The sequence below is a fragment of the Nerophis lumbriciformis genome, linkage group LG30 (assembly GCF_033978685.3).
Source record: "Nerophis lumbriciformis linkage group LG30, RoL_Nlum_v2.1, whole genome shotgun sequence".
In the NCBI taxonomy this organism is placed as follows: Eukaryota; Metazoa; Chordata; class Actinopteri; order Syngnathiformes; family Syngnathidae; genus Nerophis; species Nerophis lumbriciformis.
Window position 1 is genome coordinate 5816630 of NC_084577.2, and position 27203 is coordinate 5843832.

The 27203-nt window shown below is 40.9% G+C and overlaps 1 protein-coding gene across 3 annotated transcripts in view; it reads right to left on the reverse strand.

The window, feature by feature from the left end:
* Positions 1-27203, reverse strand: part of clcn2c (chloride channel 2c) — a 456474-nt gene that overhangs the window by 46636 nt on the left and 382635 nt on the right. For all 3 annotated transcript variants that reach the window (XM_072911968.1, XM_061925436.2, XM_061925435.2), the window contains one exon: positions 26972-27058. In XM_072911968.1, coding sequence (XP_072768069.1) covers positions 26972-27058 — 87 coding nt within the window. The remainder of the gene's footprint in view (positions 1-26971; positions 27059-27203) is intronic.

The window sequence follows — 27203 nt, forward strand, 5'->3', positions numbered from 1 at the left end:
AAGTCACACTGATTTGCAGGTGTGTAATTTGTTGTGAGTTCATGCACTGTGTAGGTTTTGTTCTTTGAACAAGGTGATGTTCATGCACGGTTCATTTTGTGCACCAGTAAAAAACATGGTAACACTTTAGTATGGGGAACATATTCACCATTAATTAGTTGCTTATTAACATGCAAATTAGTAACATATTGGCTCTTAACTAATCATTATTAAGTACTTATTAATGCCATATTCGGCATGGCCTTATTATAACCCTAACCCTCTAACCCTGACCCTAACCCTCTAACCCTAACCAAATAACTCTAAATTAAGTCTTTGTTACTTAGAATATGTTCCCCTAGTGTCCAAAAAAACTCTAAATTAAGTCTTTGTTACTTAGAATATGTTCCCCATACTAAAGTGTTACCAAAAACATATAACTTTGTCTTGAATTTGAAAAAAAAGAAGGGTTCGGTGAATGCGCGTATGAAACTGGTGGGGTTTGGTACCTCCAACAAGGTTAAGAACCACTGTTCTATTGGCAGATAATTTTGCTTAGTTCAAGTAAAATACCCCTAATTTTTGAATTTTTTTTTCCGTGTTTTTGAACACTGACTTTTTGCAGTGTAGGAATTGTTATTTGTGTTTATGTTGCACACGGACCTATTTGAGTGATGGCCTGAAAGCCAATGTTGACAGCCACTGAGGTATGTGTGTTATAGTTCTAGTCATTTATTTCAAGCCCAGGGAGATCCATTTCACAGAAGAGTGGGAAAAAATTAATAAAAAGATCCATTATTAAAATGTTTCATTTTTTGAGTGGATTAATATTGGCCTGGTGATGGCTTATAGGATGGTCAGGTTGATGAAGCGCACCGTCGCGGCGGTCATGAGCTAAGTGGCGTTCAGTTCAAACTGAGACTAACTCTTATTAGCGTACGTAATTAGGAGGAAATATTGTTGTGTTACAAACTTTTGTGTGGGGCTGCTTCCTTATTTGTGATTATTTCAAGCTGATTATCCTCTACCTGTGCCTAGTTGCCTTACTTGAACTGAATGTGGCAGCGTGTCATAATTACGACTGTCAGCTAGAAAAAAATAAAAATAAAAATAACAATAGCAGATTAATTAATTCAGAATCTTAATGGTCTTCCTGGACCGACCCAATTAGGAACCGGTACCATAAAATACAGGTAATCCTATTAAATTTAATGAGAAACTTTTTCTACCTCAAAAAAGATAGAACACTAACACTAACTGATTGGATAGTGTCTTGAGGTCTTTGGATCAGCGCCGTTTGGGTTAGTTTCAAGTCTGCCAGAGCACTAAGAAGACAATGGAATTGGGGTGTCAAACTCGCTTTTATTGAGGGCCTCGTCTCAATTATGGATGTTCTCAGAGGGCTTTTTGTAACATTGAATATACTGTATGAATATAAACATTAGGAATGTGAGCACCCTTTAGGAAAAAAAGAGGAACATTTGAGAAAAAAAAGAGGAACATTTCTATCAGCACAGAACATTGTTCAAATCCAAACTACATTTCTAGCAATTGGGTGCATTTCTACACTATAATTTTTTTACCTTTGGATTTAATGTCATTTTCACACTTGCATGTCCCATGTAATGTACCACTAGGGATGATACTCGAAACCGGGTTTCCCGGTTGTTCGATAAGAAAAGAACCGAGTCCTCAGACTCAAATCCCTTTTTGAGAACCGGTACCCGTTATCGAGACCACTATAGTAAAGAAAAAGAGTTGGTTCTTTATTCGAATCCCTCGGAACGAATCCCGTCCCGACCAGTAATGCCCCTTGGGACATCACAAGAAATGACGTCACGTAGCTCAGTCATTAGTCGCAGATAGGGAAAGCAGGAAAAACAATGGACCGGAAAAAGCGCTCCAAGGTGTAATAAAGTTCAAAACAAAAGGTATAATCAAATGAATAACTTTACTGAGAGATTTGAGCAGGGTACAAACACATGACGAACACTTTTACGACCAACCGGAAACATAGCAACCAGGCTAGCAACACACCTCCTTTACGGCAGCTGTCGCAACATTCTTAAAGCAACCGCAGCACATACATATATATATACACAACATATATGACATGATCTCCCTTTTTTAACTTTTGTTTTTCTTTCCTTGTAAACACAACAAAATCACACTGTATATGTGTTGTCTGTCTAATTATAAATAATGCAGACGAGGCGTGTTGGCTGAGTTCTTGACGTTTACTTTCACAGCGTGCTCATAGCCTCATTCTTAGCTGCCGGCGTGGCGACATGCAACAACGCTTTTTGGGGCTACCGCGCATGCTCGTCACTCCCGTTGCATGCTGGGTAGTGTAGTTGTTATATTCCCTAGCTCATAACATCACATCTTTCCCCTATAAAGAAATAATGTTAACTCAATAAAGAGTATTTCTTTTTTTAGCTTTAACTTTTCATTTTGTAGCATTGTAACCACATTTGCAAACAACTTTTCTCTTCATAGAATTTTCTTTCAATAAAGAAATAAAGTGCAAAAATGTCAAAGCATCATAACAAACAGTTATGTCAAATAGCAGCAGAAGTGCACTTTTTGGAGCGCTGTATTATTTTCAGTTTTGTGCCCAAGGGACTGATTTTATTTAACACTATATTATTATTTATACACCTATAGTGATCACAGTGACAGGTTGTTTTTGTGTTGCTGTATATATTTGTTTTTCTGAAAAATCCCACTTAATATACTTTCGGTAACAACAGTCAATATTTATTTTATTTTATTTTTTTAGGGGGGTAACAGTCAATATTTATTTATTCATTAGATTTTATTTTTTTCTTATACAATAAAAGTGAGCTTTGTTAAACCAAATAATGTGTTTTTTTCCATATACAACAACCTATCTGGACTCGATAAGAGAATCGATAAAGAATCGGTTCGATAAGAGGATTCGATAATAGGCTCGAACTCGATAATTTCTTATCAAACATCACCCCTATGCACCACACAATATTTGTTTTTCTAGTAGATAATTTACTAACATTGCTATCATTGACAATGTAATCTAAAATTTTGTAACATGCATGCAAAGAACTCCCATTTGTCAACTCTATCCTGTAGCCACGCCCCTACGGGTAATGTACTTCTTAAACTGAATCATATTGGTGCTTTGTTCCATTTATTTGGTTAATCCGTTCCATAATTTAATTCCACATACTGATATACTAAAGATTTAAGTGTTGTACGAGCATACAAATGTTTTAAATTAGATTTTCCTCTAAGGTTATATATGTCTCCTCTTTTGTTGAGAAGAATTGTTGTACATTCTTGGACAACAGGTTATAGTTTGCTTTATACATAATTTTAGCTGTTTGCAAATGCACCAAATCGTTGAATTTCAATAATTGTGATTTAACAAATAAAGGGTTTGTATGTTCTCCATATCCAACATTATGCATTATTCTAATTGATCCTTTTTGTAAAATGTTAGAAAGCTTGGTCTCAGTCGCAGATCATAAGTCCTCCAACAGGACAATGAGCCAGAGACACTCAAGAATGGCGAAGGGCCAAACATTAGACTATTCTGAAGTGGCCCTGGTTCAAATCCAAATCTGTGGAAAAAGCAGGACCATGCAGACTGGAGAAGACACCTATCAAACTTGAGAGCCAGATCAATTTGCTAATGAGAAGTGGGGCCAAATGATCTGTTAATACAAACCCTGTTTCCATATGAGTTGGGAAATTGTGTTAAATGTAAATATAAATCGAATACAATGATTTGCAAATCATTTTCAACCCATATTCAATTGAATGCACTACAAAGACAAGATATTTAAATAAATAAATAAATAAATGGGTTATACTTGTATAGCGCTTTTCTACCTTCAAGATACTCAAAGCGCTTTGACAGTATTACCACACTCACCCAATCACACACACATTCACACACTGATGGCGGGAGCTGCCATGCAAGGCGCTAACCAGCAGCCATCAGGAGCAAGGGGTGAAGTGTCTTGCCCAAGGACACAACGGACTTGACTAGGATGGTAGAAGGTGGGGATTGAACCCCAGTAACCAGCAACACTCCGATTGCTGGCACGGCCACTCTACCAACTTCGCCACGCCGTCCCCATTTGATGTTCAAACTCATAAACTTTACTATTTTTTTGCATATAATAATTAACTTAGAATTTCATGGCTGCAACACGTGCCAAAGTAGTTGGGAAAAGGCATGTTCACCACTGTGTTACATGGCCTTTCCTTTTAACAACACTCAGTAAACATTTGGTAACTGAGGAGACACATTTTTTTAAGCTTCTCAGGTGGAATTGTTTCCCATTCTTGCTTGATGTACAGCTTAAGTTGTTCAACAGTCCGGGGGTCTCCGTTGTGGTATTTTAGGCTTCATAATGCGCCACACATTTTCAATGGGAGACAGGTCTGGACTACAGGCAGGCCAGTCTAGTACCCGCACTCTTTTACTATGAAGCCACGTTGATGTAACACGTGGCTTGGCATTGTCTTGCTGAAATAAGCAGGGGCGTCCATGGTAACGTTGCTTGGATGGCAACATATGTTGCTCCAAAACCTGTATGTACCTTTCAGCATTAATGGCGCCTTCACAGATGTGTAAGTTACCCATGTCTTGGGCACTAATACACCCCCATACCATCACAGATGCTGATTTTTCAACTTTGCGCCTATAACAATCCGGGTGGGTTCTTTTCCTCTTTGGTCCAGGGGACACGACGTCCACAGTTTCCAAAAACAATTTGAAATGTGGACTCGTCAGACCACAGAACACTTTTCCACTTTGTATCAGTCCATCTCAGGCCCAGCGAAGCCGACAGCGTTACTGGGTGTTGTTGATAAACGGTTTTCGCCTTGCATAGGAGTGTTTTAACTTGCACTTTCAGATGTAGCGACCAACTGTAGTTACTGACTGTGGGTTTCTGAAGTGTTCCTGAGCCCATGTGGTGATATCCTTTACACACTGATGTCGCTTGTTGATGCAGTATAGCCTGAGGGATCGAAGGTCACGGGCTTAACTGCTTACGTGCAGTGATTTCTCCAGATTCTCTGAACCCTTTGATGATATTACGGACCGTAGATGGTGAAATCCCTAAATTCCTTGCAATAGCTGGTTGAGAAAGGTTTTTCTTAAACTGTTCAACAATTTGCTCACGCATTTGTGGACAAAGTGGTGACCCTCGCACCATCCTTGTTTGTGAATGACTGAGCATTTTTTGGGAAGCTGTTTTTATACCCAATCATGGCACCCACTTGTTCCCAATTTGCCTGTTCACCTGTGGGATGTTCCAAATAAGTGTTTGATGAGCATTCCTTAACTTTATCAGTATTTATTGCCACCTTTCCCAACTTCTTTGTCACGTGTTGCTGGCATCAAATTCTAAAGTTAATGATTATTTGCAAAAAAAATATGTTTATCAGTTTGAACATCAAATATGTTGTCTTTGGAGCATATTCAACTGAATATGGGTTGAAAATGATTTGCATATCATTGTATTCCGTTTATATTTACATCTAACACAATTTCCCAACTCATATGGAAACGGGGTTTGTAGATTCATGAGTTACAGGTTGTGGGACAAAGGGGGAACCCATCGTTTACATCCAGGCCAGATTCATTAGGTCAATGTCTGATTTGAATTCCACTTTCTTAGTACCACCACTAATGTCAATTTCCAATTATTTTAGTGATTTTTGTGGGCTGTTCCCTATTTGAGTGTCGCAACAATTTCCACCTAGTGTGTAAATCAGTATAATGTAAAACCATGTTTTGTTCTGTACTCTGTACTGCGGGGGGTTTAGAGCTTGTGATCATGCGCTAGTCTATAATTTCACTTCACAAGCCATTTTCTACACAGGAATCTGTTGTACTCTAAAATGAAATAGGGGAGATCAGGATCAGACAGCAGTCTGTGCTACAAAGTAAGGAAAATAAGGTCAGAATGACTCTGACTTTTAAAGCTGTCTGCCAAAGGCATTTGACCATAATAAAGGAGAACCAGAAAGTGAAGAAAGAATCAGTGATTATTCTGTTGTTATGCTTATGGATATATGGATATTATGATCCTGAAGGCTTTTTGTGATGAAACGTTTTAATTTATGTAATTGTATGTGTTGATTGTTACATTAAAAAACACCACAGTTACACAATTCTACATGTCCGAAAAGGCCTAGGAAGAATCATAGCTTATTTAATTCTTCTTTTTGTCAAGAGCCACCTGTGAGTGTAATTAACCATTTTCTATGTTGTGATCCACAATGGCATTTTTTTTCCCCTTACATTTGAAAATAGATTTCTTTCAATTATTTCTTGTGGCATTTCAACACATGTGACTTTTGCCCCGACCTTCTGTATGAAGTGTTTCCTGCCTGAGTGCATTCTCTCCAGTGGAACGAGAGACAGAAAGTGAAGCCTCCATTTTACACCAGACGAGAGGAGCAGAATACTAAGACATTTGACTACCTTGTTAAATTAGCTCGTGGAGTCCTACTTTCCTCCATTCCTAATTGTCAAATAAATGTATTCCTCTCACATCAACTCTGTTTTCATGTTCTTCACATCTGCATGTCCAATGGGACTGATGAATCTTCGGAAAGTTTAAAAAGATGCTTAAATCTATCTTTTTCTCGCCATTTGTCTCGCTTCCCTTTTTTTAATTACTGTAACTTTTTGATTTAATTGACTTATTAAGTACTTCAATTTCCCTTTGTAATTTCCTCAGCCCGTATACCTTCCTGTATTATAATTTACACTCTAACACATTCCTTTAATTATTCATGTCTTCTTATTGCTCGTTTGCATGGCTTAACATTGTATTTCGAGGGGATGTACCGTATTTTCCGCACTATAAGGCGCACCTAAAAACCACAAATTTTCTCAAAAGCTGACAGTGCGCCTTATAACCCGGTGCGCTTTATATATGGATAAATATTAAGATTCATTTTCATAAAGTTTAGGTCTCGCAACTACGGTAAACAGCCGCCATCTTTTTTCCCCGTAGAAGAAGCGCGCGGTGCATGCTGGGATATGTGACGTTTCATTTCCATTTGTGTGTTTATGTAAAGACCCCAAAATGGCTCCTATTAAGTGTGTTGTCTGTCTAATTATAAATAATGCAGACGAGGCGTGTTAACTGAGTTCTCAACGTTTACTCACAGCGTGCTCATAACCACATTCTAACTGCCAGCATACAACGCTTCTCAGGGCTACCGCGCATGCTCGTAACTATCGTTGCATGCTGGGTAGTGTAGTTGTTATATTTGCTAGCTCATAACAGCACATTGAGAGACACGCTTACGCGCTTAATTCAATACTCGCCGTCATTCCGGGTGGATTGACAAAAGACCTCCAGCCGCTAGATATTGGTGTCAACAGGGCATTCGAAGCTAGACTGCTAACTGCGTGGGAACAGTGGATGACGAAGAAGCGCGCGGTGCATGCTGGGATATGTGACGTTTCATTTCCATTTGTGTGTTGATGTAAAGACCCCAAAATGGCTCCTATTAAGTGTGTTGTCTGTCTAATTATAAATAATGCAGACGAGGCGTGTTAACTGAGTTCTCAACGTTTACTCACAGCGTGCTCATAACCACATTCTAACTGCCAGCATACAACGCTTCTCAGGGCTACAGCGCATGCTCGTAACTATCGTTGCATGCTGGGTAGTGTAGTTGTTATATTTGCTAGCTCATAACAGCACATTGAGAGACACGCTTACGCGCTTAATTCAATACTCGCCGTCATTCCGGGTGGATTGACAAAAGACCTCCAGCCGCTAGATATTGGTGTCAACAGGGCATTCGAAGCTAGACTGCTAACTGCGTGGGAACAATGGATGACAGAAGGCGAACACACCTTCACTAAGACGAGGAGGCAGCGCCAGACGACGCCAACATCTGCCAGTGGATCGTAAATTTGCCCAACTTTTCACTTCGGACACCGAAGACGAAGGATTTACGAATGAAGAATAACTTCAGAAAGTGAGCGCTATGTTTATTTTGTGTGTTGTGACATTAACGTTCGAGCAACATTATGTTGCTATTGCTCTGCACTATTTTGAATTTTACTATGTTTGTGATTGCACATTTGCGTACATTTTGGGAGTGAACAGAGTTGTTAGAACGCTGGTTTTTAATATATTATTAAAGTTTGACTGACCTATCTGACTGTTTTTTTGACATTCCCTTTAGCGCAGCGTAGGCGCGGCTTATAGTCCGGGGCGGCTTATTGGTGGACAAAGTTATGAAATATGCCATTCATTGAAGGTGCGGCTAATAATCCGGTGCGCCTTATAGTGCGGAAAATACGGTACTCAGACTTAAACAGTAAAACCTGTTTAAGTCGACATTTCCCAGATTGGCGGACTCACGTCAACATAAGCGGTTGTTGACATGAGCGAAAAGAGGCATTGCTTGCACATTGACTTGTGACTTTGTCCAAAGACTTATGGCCGTTAATTCTCATACTTGCCAAACCTCTCGGGAGACTCCCAAATTTCAGTGCCCCTCCCGAGAAATGCAACGTCCCCTTTTCGTCCAGTCCAAAGAGTGCTGGCCCAGTTACATAATATGTATAGCTTTGGGCACGCACACAGAAGTCAATGCAACGCATACTTAATATTCAGCGATACAGGTTACACTGAGGGTGCTAGTATAAAAAAACTTTAACATTGTTAGAAATATACGCCACACTGTGAATCCACATCAAACAAGAATGACAAACACATTTCGGGAGAACATCCGCACAACATAAACACAACTGAACAAATACCCAGAACCCTTTGTAGCACTAACTCTTCCGGGACGCTACAAGGTGTGTGTGTTTGTGTGTGTGTGTGTGTGTGTGTGTGTGTGTGTGTGGTGGTGGTGGGGGCGGAGGGTGTATATTGTAGCGTCCCGGAAGAGTTAGTGCTGCAAAGGGTTCTGGGTATTTGTTCTGTTGTGTTTATGTTGTGTTAAGGTGCGGATGTTCTCCCAAAATGTGTTTGTCATTCTTGTTTGGTGTGGATTCACAGTGTGGCGCATATTTCAAACAATGTTAAAGTTGCTTATACGGCCACTCTCAGTGTAAACTGTATCGCTATTGATGAAGTCTGCGTTGCATTTACGTGTGTGTGCGTACAGAAGCCGCTCATATCTTGTGACTGGGCGGGCACGCTGTTAGAATGGATGAAAAGCGGACATGACGTCAGCTTGCAGAGCAGTGCCTTTAAAGCACGCCCCCAAGACTGTGGAATACGAGAAATAATGACTGATGAACACCTTCGCTCGATAATGAAAGTTGCCTCAGCTCAAAGCCTGAGCCCCGACATTAATGAACTAGCACCCAAGAAAAGATGGCAGGTATCTGGCTTGGGCACATCAGATTAGATCAGTGTGTTGCAAACTGAGCAGTTTAAAGTCCTGAATGGTTGGTTTATTCATTATTTTATTTTCAAATTTATTAGCCTGTGGAAAAAGTGAAGTGAAGTGTGAAGTGAATTATATTTATATAGCGCTTTTCTCAAGTGACTCAAAGCGCTTTACATAGTGAAACCCAATATCTAAGTTACATTTTTTTTTAAACCAGTGTGGGTGGCACTGGGAGCAGGTGGGTAAAGTGTCTTGCCCAAGGACACAGCGGCAGTGACTAGGATGGCGGAAGCGGGGATCGAACCTGCAACCCTGAAGTTGCTGGCACGGCCGCTCTACCAACCGAGCTATACCGCCCCAAGTTAATGTTGATATTTACCTCAGAAGGCTGCAAATAGAAAAGAGGCATTCAATTTTTATTTAAATTGTATTTGATATGCTATTGATATTTTTTAATTATCATTATTATTATTTGAAACTCGATTTTGCATGTCACTATAAAGTTATATAAGCCTTGCTTGTTCAATATTTAATGCAAAACTTGTTTGGGTCCCTATTAAAAGGTTAATTTGTTCAACCTTGGCCAGCGGCTTTGTTCAGTTTTAAATTTTGGCCCACTCTGTATTTGAGTTTGACACCCCTGACTTATGGAGAAGGGACAAACCTTTAAATGGATGTGGTTTTTTGTTGCGGAAAGGTGTATAACAGATCGGCTGAGAAGTCTACTTTGAAGAAAGAAAGGACTTTATTATCCTATGCTGAAGTTTTAGAGGTAAGGATGAATCCCAATTTTACCCTCCTTACCCCTTGCTTAAGCCCTTCGCCGGTCAGTTTAACGCATTTACGTCGCGCAAGTGATGTCTTAATTCTCTTTTAAAAGGCTCATAATTTTTTCTGTATTTAAAACATTTCCTTGTGGTCCGCATGACATATAATGGTGGTTCTTTTGTCAAAATGTTGCATAGATTATGTTTTACAGACGGTTTCCAAGCCACTTTCTGACCGTCATTTCAGGATGCACCTTTTTGTGGGCGGTCTAATTTACGTGCCGCTACTTTGTTGTACCGTATTTTCCGCACTATAAGGCGCACCGGATTATTAGCCGCACCTTCAATGAATGGCATATTTCATAACTTTGTCCACCAATAAGCCGCCCCGGACTATAAGCCGCGCCTACGCTGCGCTAAAGGGAATGTCAAAAAAACAGTCAGATAGGTCAGTCAAACTTTAATAATATATTAAAAACCAGCGTTCTAACAACTCTGTTCACTCCCAAAATGTACGCAAATGTGCAATCACAAACATAGTAAAATTCAAAATAGTGCAGAGCAATAGCAACATAATGTTGCTCGAACGTTAATGTCACAACACACAAAATAAACATAGCGCTCACTTTCTGAAGTTATTCTTCATTCGTAAATCCTTCGTCTTCGGTGTCCGAAGTGAAAAGTTGGGCAAATTTACGATCCACTGGCAGATGTTGGCGTCGTCTGGCGCTGCCTCCTCGTCTTAGTGAAGGTGTGTTCGCCTTCTGTCATCCATTGTTCCCACGCAGTTAGCAGTCTAGCTTCGAATGCCCTGTTGACACCAATATCTAGCGGCTGGAGGTCTTTGTCAATCCACCCGGAATGACGGCGAGTATTGAATTAAGCGCGTAAGCGTGTCTCTCAATGTGCTGTTATGAGCTAGCAAATATAACAACTACACTACCCAGCATGCAACGATAGTTACGAGCATGCGCGGTAGCCCTGAGAAGCGTTGTATGCTGGCAGTTAGCACGCTGTGAGTAAACGTTGAGAACTCAGTTAACACGCCTCGTCTGCATTATTTATAATTAGACAGACAACACACTTAATAGGAGCCATTTTGGGGTCTTTACATAAACACACAAATGGAAATGAAACGTCACATATCCCAGCATGCACCGCGCGCTTCTTCTACGGGGAAAAAAGATGGCGGCTGTTCACCGTAGTTGCGAGACCTAAACTTTATGAAAATGAATCTTAATATTGATCCATATATAAAGCGCACCGGGTTATAAGGCGCACTGTCAGCTTTTGAGAAAATGTGTGGTTTTTAGGTGCGCCTTATAGTGCGGAAAATACGGTAGTTTTAGCGCTTCCATGGTGAGTCTACTGACAGACATAAGTTCGAACTATACGCTGATTTGTATTAGAAATGGCAACAGTGGAGGATGCATTTGCATTTTTGAGCCAGTCTGCCCCACAACAAGAGGATAGAGAAATACAAAGAACTTATTGACGACAGCGTCAAACTACAATGGCGGACTAGCACATTGCATATATGGATAAAGCGGTGACGAGAGATGGGAATTGATAAGATTTTTACAATTCTGCTTAACGATTCGGTTCCTTATCCATTTCTTATCAATTCTCATTTCAGAATCAGAATTAGAAATACTTCATTACAGATTTTCAGCACAATCCCATTCAAGAGCAGACATGCATTGCATAAAAAGATAACATACGAGTTGATTACCATTAACTTTGATTAACACAAACTCAACAGTGAGGTCTTAAGAGGCCGGCAACCTCCATGGGGTCCCAGGATCAGGGTTCCCCAAAATGTTTTGTTTTAAAATAACTAATTTAATAATACAATGAATAGTCTCCTGTAGAAATAAACATCATATTACATAAAATTATTGTGTTTAGAGGAATAAATGATTACACAACTCAAAAGTAAAACTGTCAGCTCGTGACAAATCCATCCATCCATCCATCTATCCGTTTTCTACCACTTGTCCCTCTAAGTCATGGGTGTCAAACTCTGGCTCGCGGGCCAATAATTTCCCTTGGCCCTTGAGGCTATATCAAATTAACACTAGAGTTGGCCCGCTGATTAAATTCAGCGGCGGTGCTGCGGTAACACCGCATTCACCGTTAATTCTCATACTTGCCAACCCTCCCAGGAGACTCTATAATTTCAGTGCTCCTCCCAAAAATCATCACTTCCGCTTTTCACCCAGTCCAACGAATGCTGGCCCAGTTACATAATATGTGAGGCTTCAGCAAGCACACACACGTGAATGCAATGCATACTTGGCCAACAGCGATACAGGTTACACTGGCGGTGCTCGTATAAATAACTTTAACACTGTTAGAAATATGCGCTACACTGTGAATCCACACCAAACAAGAATGACAAACACATTTCGGGAGAACATTCGCACAGTAACACAACATAAACACAACAAAACAAATACCCAGAATCCCATGCAGCCCTAACTCTTCCGGGCTGCAATATACACCCCCGCTACCACCAAAACGCGCCCCCAACCCTGCCCACCTCAACCGACGCACAGAGGGGGGGTGGGGGGGGGTGGATTTGGTGGTAGCGGGGGTGTATATTGCAGCCCGGTGTTGTGCCGGATAATGCACCCCCGGCGTTGAATGCACCCCCCGACGGGAGTGTTGTATCAACTAAAGCCCACACTTAAAGTTTCCACGTGCAAGATGGAATCTATTTAAAAAAGTTATTTAATAAGAAGCCAAAAGTGCTAAAACAATAATGTTCATGTTGGAGGAGTTATGAATGAATGAAATATGAAATCCGTGCTGCAGTCTGCAGGTGTACCTAATGTTGTGGCCCAGCAGTGACTGCAGCACGGATTTCATATTTCATTCATTCATAACTCCTCCAACACGAACATTATTGTTTTAGCACTTTTGGCTTCTTATCAAATAACTTTTTTAAATAGATTCAATTTTGCACGTGGAAACTTTAAGTGTGGGCTTTAGTTGATACAACACTCCCGTCGGGGGGTGCATTCTACGCCGGGGGGTGCATTATCCGGCACAACACTGCATGGGATTCTGGATATTTGTTTTGTTGTGTTTATGTTATGTTACTGTGCGGATGTTCTCCCGAAATGTGTTTGTCATTCTTGTTTGGTGTGGATTCACAGTGTGGCACATATTTCTAACAGTGTTAAAGTTATTCATACGGGCACCGTCAGTGTAACCTGTATCGCTGTTGGCCAAGTATGCATTGCATTTGCGTGAGTGTGTACAGACGCCGCGCATATTTTGTGATCGGGCCGGCACGTTGTTGGAATGGATGAAAAGTAGACGTGACGACAGCTCGTAGAGGACGATAAACGCAGTGCCTTTAAAGCACGCCCCCAAGACTGTGGTCCGGGTGGACTACGAGGTATAATGACTGATGAACAACTTCGTTCGATAATGAAGGTTGCCTCAGCTCAAAGCCTGAGCCCCGACATTAATGAACTAGCATCCAAGAAAAAATGAAAGGTATCTGGCTTGGGCACATCAGATTAGATCAGTGTGTTGCAAACTGAGCAGTTTAAAGTCCTGAATGGTTGGTTTATTCATTGTTATTTTATTTTCTAATTTATTAGCCTGTGGAAAAAGTTAATGTTGATATTTACCTCAGAAGGCTGCAAATAGAAAAGAGGCATTACATTTTTATTTAAATTGCATTTGATATGTGTGAATGTTGTCGGTCTATCTGTGTTGGCCCTGCGATGAGGTGGCGACTTGTCCAGGGTGTACCCCGCCTTCCGCCCGATTGTAGCTGAGATAGGCTCCAGCGTCCCCCGCGACCCCAAAGGGAATAAGCGGTAGAAAATGGATGGATGGATGGATGCCATTGATATTTTTTAATTATTATTATTATTTGAAACTCGATTTTGCATGTCACTATAAAGTTATATAAGCCTTGCTTGTTCAATATTCAATGCAAAACTTGTTTGGGTCCCTATTAAAAGGTTAATTTGTTCAACCTTGGCCCGCGGCTTTGTTCAGTTTTAAATTTTGGCCCACTCTGTATTTGAGTTTGACAACCCTGCTCTAAGTTCAATAAAAGTGTGCATTGTGCAATTCTGCAACCATCACCTATAAAATAGGGCAATCAAGTGATTATTTTTTAAAAAATCAGATTAATCACACTCTAAACCTGTGATTAATCATAATTAATCATGGGTTAATATTTGCTTGCATAAATAAAATTTGCTGCAGAAAATACCCCAATATTTGGGTACCAATGCAATTTAGTAGTCAGAATGTCATACAGGAATGTTTTTTAAATGTTTCACTGAACTGCAAGTCATTGATTTGCTCAAAACTTGTTGAAAGTAATTACCGTATTTTTCTAACTATAAGTCGCAGTTTTTTTCATAGTTTGGCCTGGGGTGCGACTTATACTCAGGAGCGACTTATGTGTGAAATTATTAACACATTACCGTAAAATATCAAATAATATTATTTAGCTCATTCACGTAAGAGACTAGACGAATAAGATTTCATGGGATTTAGCGATTAGGAGTGACAGATTGTTTGGTAAACGTATAGCATGTTCTATATGTTATAGTTGTTTGAATGACTCTTACCGTAATATGTTACGTTAACATACCAGGCACGTTCTCAGTTGGTTATTTATGCCTCATATAACGTACACTTATTCAGCCTGTTGTTCACTATTCTTTATTTATTTTAAATTGCCTTTCAAATGTCTATTCTTGGTGTTGGGTTTTATCAAATAAATTCCCCCCAAAAATGCGACTTATATATGGTTTTTCCCTTCTTCATTATGCATTTTCGGCCGGTGCGACTTATACTCCGGAGTGACTTATAGTCCGAAAAATACGGTAAGTGCATAGTTTGAAAGTGGTTGCAGTTTGCAATAATCTTGCAAACAGGGTACATTTACTAATCAATAATGTAGTAAACACACTTATAAACAACTTAATATAGTGCACCATTTACTCTTAGTTTTAACAGTTGTTGAAATAAACAAGCTTTTTTACCTTTTTCAGATGACAATGCTGATCTCTTTTTTTGGTGCAATGCGACCCCAGCTCGTTGTGATTACTTAGATGTCCAAAGTTCTCCAGGAAGCATAATACATTCACATTTAGTCTGTAGTTGTAAGTTGATGCTCTTGTTTGTGTAGTATAGTTGGTTTATCTTTGCTGTAATTGTGCAATATGAACGACATCTTCTTGGAGGACTTAGCAAAGGCACATGTTTAAGTTATGTTAAGTTAAGGTTAAGTTAAGTTAAGTTAAAGTACCAATGATTGTCACACACACACTAGGTGTGGTGAAATTTGTCCTCTGCATTTGACCCATCCCCTTGTTCACCCCCTGGGAGGTGAGGGGAGCAGTGGGCAGCAGCGGTGTCACGCCCGGGAATCATTTTTGGTGATTTAACCCCCAATTCCAACCCTTGATGCTGAGTGCCAAGCAGGGAGGTAATGGGTCCCATTTTTAACTAATGTTTAACTAACTTTAAGAGTTTAACTTAACTCTGCTACTTTTGTTGACAACATGGAATCAGTAAACCTTGCCAGCGTAGTATTCTACTCTTCTTCTTGTCGATGTAGCGAGCATTCATGCCAGCATGAAGCTGATGGCGCAGATGACGATGATTGTTGCTTGCTTTCATCTCAGAGTCTCCAAGACACAAAAATGTCTCGAAGACGCAAAAAAGTTTCCAATATCTCCGGGAAAAGTCATTGGATTTGTCGCTAAAACTGTTTACAAAAGAAGTCGCCAAGAGGATTGACAACAAAACAAATACCCAGAATCCCATGCAGCCCTAACTCTTCCGGGCTGCAATATACACCCCCGCTACCACCGAAACACGCCCCCAACCCTGCCCACCTCAACCGACGCACAGAGGGGGGGTGGGGGGGATGGGTGTATATTGCAGCCCGGTGTTGTGCCGGATAATGCACCCCCGGCGTAGAATGCACCCCCCGACGGGAGTGTTATATCAACTAAAGCCCACACTTAAAGTTTCCACGTGCAAGATGGAATCTATTTAAAAAAGTTATTTAATAAGAAGCCAAAAGTGCTAAAACAATAATGTTCATGTTGGAGGAGTTATGAATGAATGAAATATGAAATCCGTGCTGCAGTCTGCAGGTGTACCTAATGTTGTGGCCCAGCAGTGACTGCAGCACGGATTTCATATTTCATTCATTCATAACTCCTCCAACACGAACATTATTGTTTTAGCACTTTTGGCTTCTTATCAAATAACTTTTTTAAATAGATTCAATTTTGCACGTGGAAACTTTAAGTGTGGGCTTTAGTTGATATAACACTCCCGTCGGGGGGTGCATTCTACGCCGGGGGGTGCATTATCCGGCACAACACTGCATGGGATTCTGGATATTTGTTTTGTTGTGTTTATGTTATGTTACTGTGCGGATGTTCTCCCGAAATGTGTTTGTCATTCTTGTTTGGTGTGGATTCACAGTGTGGCACATATTTCTAACAGTGTTAAAGTTATTCATACGGGCACCGTCAGTGTAACCTGTATCGCTGTTGGCCAAGTATGCATTGCATTTGCGTGAGTGTGTACAGACGCCGCGCATATTTTGTGATCGGGCCGGCACGTTGTTGGAATGGATGAAAAGTAGACGTGACGACAGCTCGTAGAGGACGATAAACGCAGTGCCTTTAAAGCACGCCCCCAAGACTGTGGTCCGGGTGGACTACGAGGTATAATGACTGATGAACAACTTCGTTCGATAATGAAGGTTGCCTCAGCTCAAAGCCTGAGCCCCGACATTAATGAACTAGCATCCAAGAAAAAATGAAAGGTATCTGGCTTGGGCACATCAGATTAGATCAGTGTGTTGCAAACTGAGCAGTATAAAGTCCTGAATGGTTGGTTTATTCATTGTTATTTTATTTTCTAATTTATTAGCCTGTGGAAAAAGTTAATGTTGATATTTACCTCAGAAGGCTGCAAATAGAAAAGAGGCATTACATTTTTATTTAAATTGCATTTGATATGTGTGAATGTTGTCTGTCTATCTGTGTTGGCCCTGCGATGAGATGGCGACTTGTCCAGGGTGTACCCCGCCTTCCGCCCGATTGTAGCTGAGATAGGCTCCAGCGTCCCCCGCGACCCCAAAGGGAATAAGCGGTAGAAAATGGATGGATGGATGGATGCCATTGATATTTTTTAATTATTATTATTATTTGAAACTGGATTTTGCATGTCACTATAAAGTTATATAAGCCTTGCTTGTTCAATATTCAATGCAAAACTTATTTGGGTCCCTATCAAAAAGGTTAATTTGTTCAACCTTGGCCCGCGGCTTTGTTCAGTTTTAAATTTTGGCCCACTCTGTATTTGAGTTTGACAACCCTGCTCTAAGTTCAATAAAAGTGTGCATTGTGCAATTCTGCAACCATCACCTATAAAATAGGGCAATCAAGTGATTATTTTTAAAAAAATCAGATTAATCACACTCTAAACCTGTGATTAATCATAATTAATCATGGGTTATTATTTGCTTGCATAAATAAAATTTGCTGCAGAAAATACCCCAATATTTGGGTACCAATGCAATTTAGTAGTCAGAATGTCATACAGGAATGTTTTTTAAATGTTTCACTGAACTGCAAGTCATTGATTTGCTCAAAACTTGTTGAAAGTAATTACCGTATTTTTCTAACTATAAGTCGCAGTTTTTTTCATAGTTTGGCCTGGGGTGCGACTTATACTCAGGAGCGACTTATGTGTGAAATTATTAACACATTACCGTAAAATATCAAATAATATCATTCACGTAAGAGACTAGACGAATAAGATTTCATGGGATTTAGCGATTAGGAGTGACAGATTGTTTGGTAAACGTATAGCATGTTCTATATGTTATAGTTATTTGAATGACTCTCACCGTAATATGTTACGTTAACATACCAGGCACGTTCTCAGTTGGTTATTTATGCCTCATATAACGTACACTTATTCAGCCTGTTGTTCACTATTCTTTATTTATTTTAAATTGCCTTTCAAATGTCTATTCTTGGTGTTGGGTTTTATCAAATAAATTCCCCCCAAAAATGCGACTTATATATGGTTTTTCCCTTCTTCATTATGCATTTTCGGCCGGTGCGACTTATACTCCGGAGTGACTTATAGTCCGAAAAATACGGTAAGTGCATAGTTTGAAAGTGGTTGCAGTTTGCAATAATCTTGCAAACAGGGTACATTTACTAATCAATAATGTAGTAAACACACTTATAAACAACTTAATATAGTGCACCATTTACTCTTAGTTTTAACAGTTGTTGAAATAAACAAGCTTTTTTTACCTTTTTCAGATGACAATGCTGATCTCTTTTTTTGGTGCAATGCGACCCCAGCTCGTTGTGATTACTTAGATGTCCAAAGTTCTCCAGGAAGCATAATACATTCACATTTAGTCTGTAGTTGTAAGTTGATGCTCTTGTTTGTGTAGTATAGTTGGTTTATCTTTGCTGTAATTGTGCAATATGAACGACATCTTCTTGGAGGACTTAGCAAAGGCACATGTTTAAGTTATGTTAAGTTAAGGTTAAGTTAAGTTAAGTTAAAGTACCAATGATTGTCACACACACACTAGGTGTGGTGAAATTTGTCCTCTGCATTTGACCCATCCCCTTGTTCACCCCCTGGGAGGTGAGGGGAGCAGTGTTGCAGCAGCGGTGTCACGCCCGGGAATCATTTTTGGTGATTTAACCCCCAATTCCAACCCTTGATGCTGAGTGCCAAGCAGGGAGGTAATGGGTCCCATTTTTAACTAATGTTTAACTAACTTTAAGAGTTTAACTTAACTCTGCTACTTTTGTTGACAACATGGAATCAGTAAACCTTGCCAGCGTAGTATTCTACTCTTCTTCTTGTCGATGTAGCGAGCATTCATGCCAGCATGAAGCTGATGGCGCAGATGACGATGATTGTTGCTTGCTTTCATCTCAGAGTCTCCAAGACACAAAAATGTCTCGAAGACGCAAAAAAGTTTCCAATATCTCCGGGAAAAGTCATTGGATTTGTCGCTAAAACTGTTTACAAAAGAAGTCGCCAAGAGGATTGACAACACTGTCAGCGTCATCCTTGAGTACGTGTTTTGCTTTAAGATGGTATTTTAAACTTGATGTGCGCCGATGATAAAAATGTTTGTCGCTGCAATACCAACACGTTACCTTACTTTCATCCAAAGTTCTGTTTTGAAGCGAAATGGGCCCCCCCCTCCTCTCAATCACAGGCCGCGTAACAAATGTAACAAATTCTTGAACGCATCATAATTAAATTATCCCCTCAACTCCCCCCAAAATGGATTAACTCGCTGGAATAAAAAAGACAATATAACATACATCCATAAACGTGGACGCATGTGAAAAAGTGCAATATATTTATTTGTACAGTAATCTATTTATTTATTTATATATATTTATTTATTTATATATGCACCTTATTGCTTTTTTATCCTGCACTACCATGATCTTATGTAACGAAATTTCGTTCTTATCTGTGCTGTAAAGTTCAAATTTGAATGACAATAAAAAGGAAGTCTAAGTCTAAGTCTAAATGCACGCGTCTTTCGGGATAAGCCTTAAAACACAAATGTTTAATCTTCAATCATATTTGATAACTTGATAATTAATTTGTATTAATCACATGCGTTTAAAGGTTGACAGCTCTACTATAAACAATAACCATTATTTTGCAGTAAAATAAGCAGAGCTGTTTTTTTTTAATGAGATTTTTCGGACTACCGTATTTTCCGGACCATAGGGCGCACCGGATTATAAGGCGCACTGCCAATGAATGGTCTATTTTTTAATCTTTTTTCATATATTAGGCACACCGGATTATAGGACGCAATAAAGGCGTCATATTATTATTATTTTTTTTCTAAATGTAAAACACTTCCTTGTGGTCTACATAACATGTAATGGTGTTTTTTTTGGTCAGAATGTTGCATAGATTATGTTTTACAGATCATCTTCAAGACACTTTCTGACAGTCGCTTCAGGATGCGCCATTTTGTGGGCGGTCTTATTTACGTGGCTCACCTTCGACAGTGTCTTCTCCCCGTCATCTTTGTTGTAGCGGTGTAGCGTGCAAGGACGGGAGTGGAAAAAGTGTCAAAAGATGGAGCTAACTGTTTTAATGACATTCAGACTTTACTTAAATCAATAACGGAGCAGCATCTCCTCATCCGGAAACAACAACATGTGTCCCGTGAAAAAACGTCCGACCGAAACTCTCTAATAACTAAAGTTCTTTGGGTGAATAATGTGAACTCACTACACCAGTATGTGTTAGCGCTTTCATGGCGAGTTTACTGACAGATATAAGTAATAACTTTACACTACTTTATATTAGAAATGGCAACAGCGGAGGATGAATGTCCCATAACAAGAAGATAGAGGAAAAAGAAGAAGCTTATCGACTACGGCTTCGGCGCGGATGTCCGCAATTTTTCAGGATTTATGCAGATCCCAAATTCAGATCAGCAGGTACCAGAAGGTAAGAAAAGTTGCTTTTGCATAATATTGCGAAACAAAACGCCAGATAATATGTCTTACCTTATACACACACCATAATAATACTCGTATGTTTAATGCGCCGACAATCTTTCAAGGGATGCGGCTTCATAGCTTACCAAAGTCGTACTAAAACATTTTGATAGATTTTTGAGCGCCGTGTGTAATGTTCTATATTTTCAATGGAACATTTAAATGTTGTCGATGTTTACTTGAGACATATTGCCATCATAGTGCAGCCTACACTTATCTCTAATGTTTGACTGCCATCTAATGGTCACACTTATCATTACACCATGTACCAAATAAAATAGCTTTGAGGTGGGTAAGCACAACCAGAATTGTTCTGTACATTAGACACACCGGGTTATAAGGTGCACTGTCGAGTTTTGAGAAAAAAAATGGATTTTAAGTGCGCTTTATAGTCTGGAAAATACAGTACTGTATTTAAAAAAATATTGTTCTATATATTAGCCGAACTGGACAGTAAGCCGCAGATATATATGTTGTAAAATTAAGTATTTACACAGAAATATTTTTTAAATGTTTATTTATATACATTAATTGTTTCCAAACGGTGCCTGTAACACGGCAGTAAAAACGGCTGATCAAACAAAACAAGTCATCGTCATGGACTCACTAGCTGCGGAAGCTATCTTTCCAATCAGCTAACTCCACGGTGACGTTTTGGTGGATTTAATGACAATACAAAAATAATGCCAGTGTTTGCAAAGTAGCTAATGCTAACAATGCTTGCTTCATTACATTACCATAGCACATAGAAATATGCATTAAAAAACACTCCTACAGACATCACAGATGGGACGGTTTAGTAAGCATGAATTGTTTTAGTTATATTGTAAAACTTACAAACGCTGCTTGGAGTGATAAATTAAGAATCCATACTAGTAGAAACGCTGTGGGCGGCGAGAAGACCGAATGGCAATTGTACTTTCGGTAGGTTCGTAGCTCAGTCTAAACAAAAAGGCACTGCAGCACGTGCAGTGAGCAAACTCGTCCAAAAGATATAGCATAGACCAGAGGTCGGCAACCCGCGGCATACTTGCCGACCCTCCCGATTTTCCCGGGAGATTTCCGGATTTCGGTGCCTCTCGCAGAAAACTCCCGGGATTAATTTTCTCCAGTTTTCACCCTAACAATAATATTAAGGGCGTGCCATGATGGTACAGCATTTAGCACCCTCTACAATCTGTATAAACAGTGTGCCAGTCCAGCATTTTGTTGTATGCACACGCAAGTGACAGCAAGGCATACTTGGTCAACAGCCACACACTGACGGTGGCCATATAAAACAACTTTAAGACTCTTACTAATAATGCGCCACACTTTGAACCAAAACCAAACAAGAATGACAAATACATTTCGGGAGAACATCTGCACCTTAACACAACATAAACACAACAGAACAAATACCCAGAATCCCATGCAGCCCTGACTCTTCCGGGATACATTATACACCCCTGCTACCACCAAACCCCGCCCCCACCCCAACCCTGCTCCCCCACACATCAACCCCCCCCTCCCCCTCCTCCGTGCGTCGGTTGAGGTGGGTGGGGTTTGGTAGCGGGGGTGTATAATGTAGCCCGGAAGAGTTAGTGCTGCATGGGATTCTGGGTATTTGTTCTGTTGTGTTTATGTTGTGTTACGGTGCAGATGTTCTCCCGAAATGTGTTTGTCATTCTTGTTTGATGTGGGTTCACACTGTGGCGCATTATTAGTAAGAGTCTTAAAGTTGTTTTATATGGCCACCGTCAGTGTAACCTGTGTGGTTGTTGACCAAGTATGCTTTGCTGTCACTTACATGAGCAAGCAGAAGCCCCATACAACGTGTGGCTGGGCCGGCACGCTGGTTGTAGTGGGCGCTAAATGCTGTACCATCACGGCACGTTTGAGAGAATAGTTGCCTTGAAATTTGTAGTCTGCCGGAAAAATCGGGAGGGTTGTCAAGTATGACGCTGTCAAGCGCAATTCATATAAAACTTGCGGGCCGCACTAACATTCAATTTTCATATTAAGGTGTGGGCCGCGTGTCTGAGACCCTTGGTTTATGCATAGCACAAAGCAAAAAAAAACTTTGTATGCAGTGTTATTTCATTTTAAATTTCAAAAGATTTTTGTGGCTCCCATTGTTTTCTTTAATTTGTGAAACTGGTCAAAATGGCTCTTTGAGTGGTAAAGGTTGCCAACCCCTGGCATAGACAATAACACACCTATCCAGAGTGTTTGCTTGTTTTTATGTTTTTTTATATTTCCATTATGGCCGCTCGTCAGCGAAGAAAAATCACTAAATTATGCGCACCGAATTATAATTGGCTTTGTTTAAAGCCGCGGAAACTTTATGTCGACAAAAGGGACTTTAGTAATAAGAAGAAAACGGTGGACTGGGACTTGACTTAAGACGGCGTGTCGTCATAAACGAGCTCAACGGTACTACAAATACACCTATCAGGGAGTCTAACTAACTTCCATTTAATCACAGTCAATTGATCTAAACAAATCTACCCCCACCCCCGCCAAAAAAAAAGAAGAAAAACCTGTGCATTGCAGTTGCCATAGAAACCAAGAAGTTCACCATCTAACGCACCAAGGCTCTTTTTTTTGTGTTGACACACAGTACTGCCTTGTTTGTTCCCGGAATGTCCTGGGCATGACGTTCAAGTGCATCCGGCAGTGGAGGCTCCTCTATGGGGTCTTGGGGCACTAGGAGGTTAACCCCTTTACTACTGTTACCCCAGGTGGCCCTTGGCAAAGGCCTAGTACCTGACTGCCCCCTAGCCATGTATACGGTGAAGACCTCAACGGCGGAGCAGGCGGAAGACGGTAGAATTAAGAACTACCAAAACGGCTGGGATGGCGGAAGAAGGCTGCAGCAGAAAAGGGTCCCCAGTCGTCTTGGACTCCATGCCACTGAACCCTGACCCGATTCTGTCAAGAATAGTGTGGTAACTGTCTGTGCACCAGTCTCCCCACGTCAAAGGGGAACATTATCACCAGACCTATGTAAGCGTCAATATATACCTTGATGTTGCAGAAAAAAGACCATTTATTTTTTTAACCGATTTCCGAACACAACGTGACGTCACATCGGGAAGCAATCCGCCATTTTCTCAAACACCGAGTCAAATCAGCTCTGTTATTTTCCGTTTTTTCAACTGTTTTCCGTGCCTTGGAGACATCATGCCTCGTCGGTGTGTTGTCGGAGGGTGTAACAACACGAACAGGGACGGATTCAAGTTGCACCAGTGGCCCAAAGATGCGAAAGTGGCAAGAAATTGGACGTTTGTTCCGCACACTTTACCGACGAAAGCTATGCTACGACAGAGATGGCAAGAATGTGTGGATATCCTGCGACACTCAAAGCAGATGCATTTCCAACGATAAAGTCAAAGAAATCTGCCGCCAGACCCCCATTGAATCTGCCGGAGTGTGTGAGCAATTCAGGGACAAAGGACCCTGGTAGCACGGCAAGCAATGGCGGCAGTTTGTTCCTGCAGACGAGCGAGCTAAACCCCCTGGATGTCTTGGCTCACATCGTCCCGAAGATGATCAAGAGAAGAATATCGACCCTAGCTTCCCTGGCCTGCTGACATGAGGGTATGTCTACAGAATATATTACCGTATTTTCCGCACTATAAGGCGCACCTAAAAACCACACATTTTCTCAAAAGCTGACAGTGCGCCTTATAACCCGGTGCGCTTTATTACGATTCATTTTCATAAAGTTTCGATCTCGCAACTTCGGTAAACAGCCGCCATCTTTTTTCCCGGTAGAACAGGAAGCGCTTCTTCTTCTACGCAAGCAACCGCCAAGGAAAGCACCCGCCCCCATAGAACAGGAAGCGCTTCTTCTTCTACTGTAAGCAACCACCCGCCCCCGGAAGAAGAAGAAAAAACGCGCGGATATCACCGTACGTTTCATTTCCTGTTTACATCTGTAAAGACCACAAAATGGCTCCTACTAAGCGACAAGGATCCGGTTCATAAAAAGACGCAATCTCTCCATCCGCACACGGATTACTACCGTATTTCACAGCAACTGATATTCCTGTGAACCGCACTGTGGAACGGGAGCACGTACGGTGAATATTCGCACCACAGGGAATGAGAAGTCATCCTTCACTGTGGTTCTAGCTTGCCATGCTAACTTCCACCCATGGTGATATTCAAAAGGAAGACCTTGCCAAAAGAGACCTTTCCAGCCGGCGTCATCATAAAAGCTAACTCGAAGGGATGGATGGATGAAGAAAAGATGAGCGAGTGGTTAAGGGAAGTTTACGCGAAGAGGCCGGGTGGCTTTTTTCACACAGCTCCGAAGGCGAACACACCTTCACTAAGACGGGCAGACAGCGCCGGACGACATACGCCAACATTTGCCAGTGGATCGTAAATGCCTGGGCAGATATTTCGGTCACAACTGTGGTCCAAGCTTTCCGGAAGGCAGGATTCACAGAACAACAGCGACACTGACTCCGATGACTTCGACGAGACGGAACCGGCCATTTTGGATACCACGCTTGCGCAACTTTTCAATTCGGACACCGAAGACGAAGAATTCGAAGGATTTACGAATGAAGAATAACTTCAGAAGGTGAGCGCTATGTTTATTTTGTGTGTTGTGACATTAACGTTCGAGCAACATTATGTTGCTATTGCTCTACACCATTTTGAATTTTACTATGTTTGTGATTGCACATTTGCGTACATTTTGGGACAGAGTTGTTAGAACGCTGGTTTTCAATATATTATTAAAGTTTGACTGAACTATCTGACTGTTTTTTTGACATTCCCTTTAGCGCAGCGTAGGCGCGGCTTATAATCCGGGGCGGCTTATTGGTGGACAAAGTTATGAAATATGTAATTCATTGAAGGTGCGGCTAATAATCCGGTGCGCCTTATAGTGCGGAAAATACGGTAATTGATGAAAACTGGGCTGTCTGCACTTTCAAAGTGCATGTTGTTGCCAAATGTATTTCATATGCTGTAAACCTAGTTCATAGTTGTTAGTTTCCTTTAATGCCAAACAAACACATACCAATCGTTGGTTAGAAGGCGATCGCCGAATTCGTCCTCGCTTTCTCCCGTGTCGCTGGCTGTCGTGTCGTGTCGTTTTTGTCAGTTTCGCTTGCATACGGTTCAAACCGATATGGCTCAATAGCTTCAGTTTCTTCTTCAATTTCGTTTTCGCTACCTGCCTCCACACTACAACCATTTCAATACATTCGTACCATCCGTTTCAATACATGCGTAATCTGTTGAATCGCTTAAGCCGCTGAAATCCGATGACCATTCTGAAATTGTGATAATGTTCCCCTTTAAACAAAGTCAAGCACAGGCATCCTCCATAAAGGGATACACCCCTACCAGGAAGATCATCATACTCGTTCGAGTGACCGCCGATGATGATGATTTGTTCCCGGAAAACAGACAAAATCCAAAACAAAATACATCAACTTTTGGTACAGTAGGAAGGGGATTCATATATCCCTCGTGGTTTACCTGACACATGAAAAGTGACACATCTTGGCAATTCCAACTTTGACCACAGCATCAGTTGCTGTGGCGCTTTCCATCATTTTTTTTAGCAGACTACATTACAAAACCCTTAACCCCCCACCTTCTTCTCATGCGAGAGCCACCTAAGAACGGGGCCATATGATCCTACTGTATGTTTTATCAGTTTTTGAAAAACAGTAATTTAATTAGATTTGCGATACTAAAGAATATTGAACAGTATTCACTCTAACTTTAAGGTTGAAATGTATTGTTCAAGGGAAAACAAGCGCCAATCATGTACAAAACCATGTTTCTGCTTCCATATAGACCAATGAGGCTGGCTGTGATATAACAAAATGTCCGTGTGACACAGTGGCAGACTGGGCGAGGCTGGGCTTTATCTGCTTTGGATGAGCTATTGTCTGCTCGTGGAACGCAGAACAAAAAAGCCTAAATGTCGGGGACAGGCAAATAACGCCGCACTTAGCAACAATCGCCTCTATACTTTCTGGCCAATTCACAAAGAGTGGGGGTTGAGGGGGGTGTTCAGTTGAGAGGCAGTGAGGGCTGACAGAAAATAGACAGCTAAAGGAAGATGAGATGGCATTATCAAGCAGCCTTTTGTCTGCCATTTTACATAACAAGCCGAGGGAGGAGTCCTTAGTTCGGACTAAAATATGTGCGCGAATATGTGAACACGATGCCAGGCAAAACTTGGTGTCAAAGTTAGATAAGAAAAAAACAAGATTGGGGCTCAGTAAGGCGTCTTGGAACAATGCGCTTACTTACCTCTTTAAGGGAAACAACGCCAATGAGGCGTCCGATACTGGTCACGTAGGCGTGGTCGAGTCCCAGCAAGGAGAAGATCGTGTGAGTCTGGAAAGAAAAACAACAGCAGAGATTAGAGGGTGTTCGTACAAATGGAGGGTACATTTACATTAGAATAGTGCCAGTTGGATTTTTCTTTTACAATGCATTCTAACTCGTAAATAAAAGGTTCACTTTATATTCCGCCCATAAA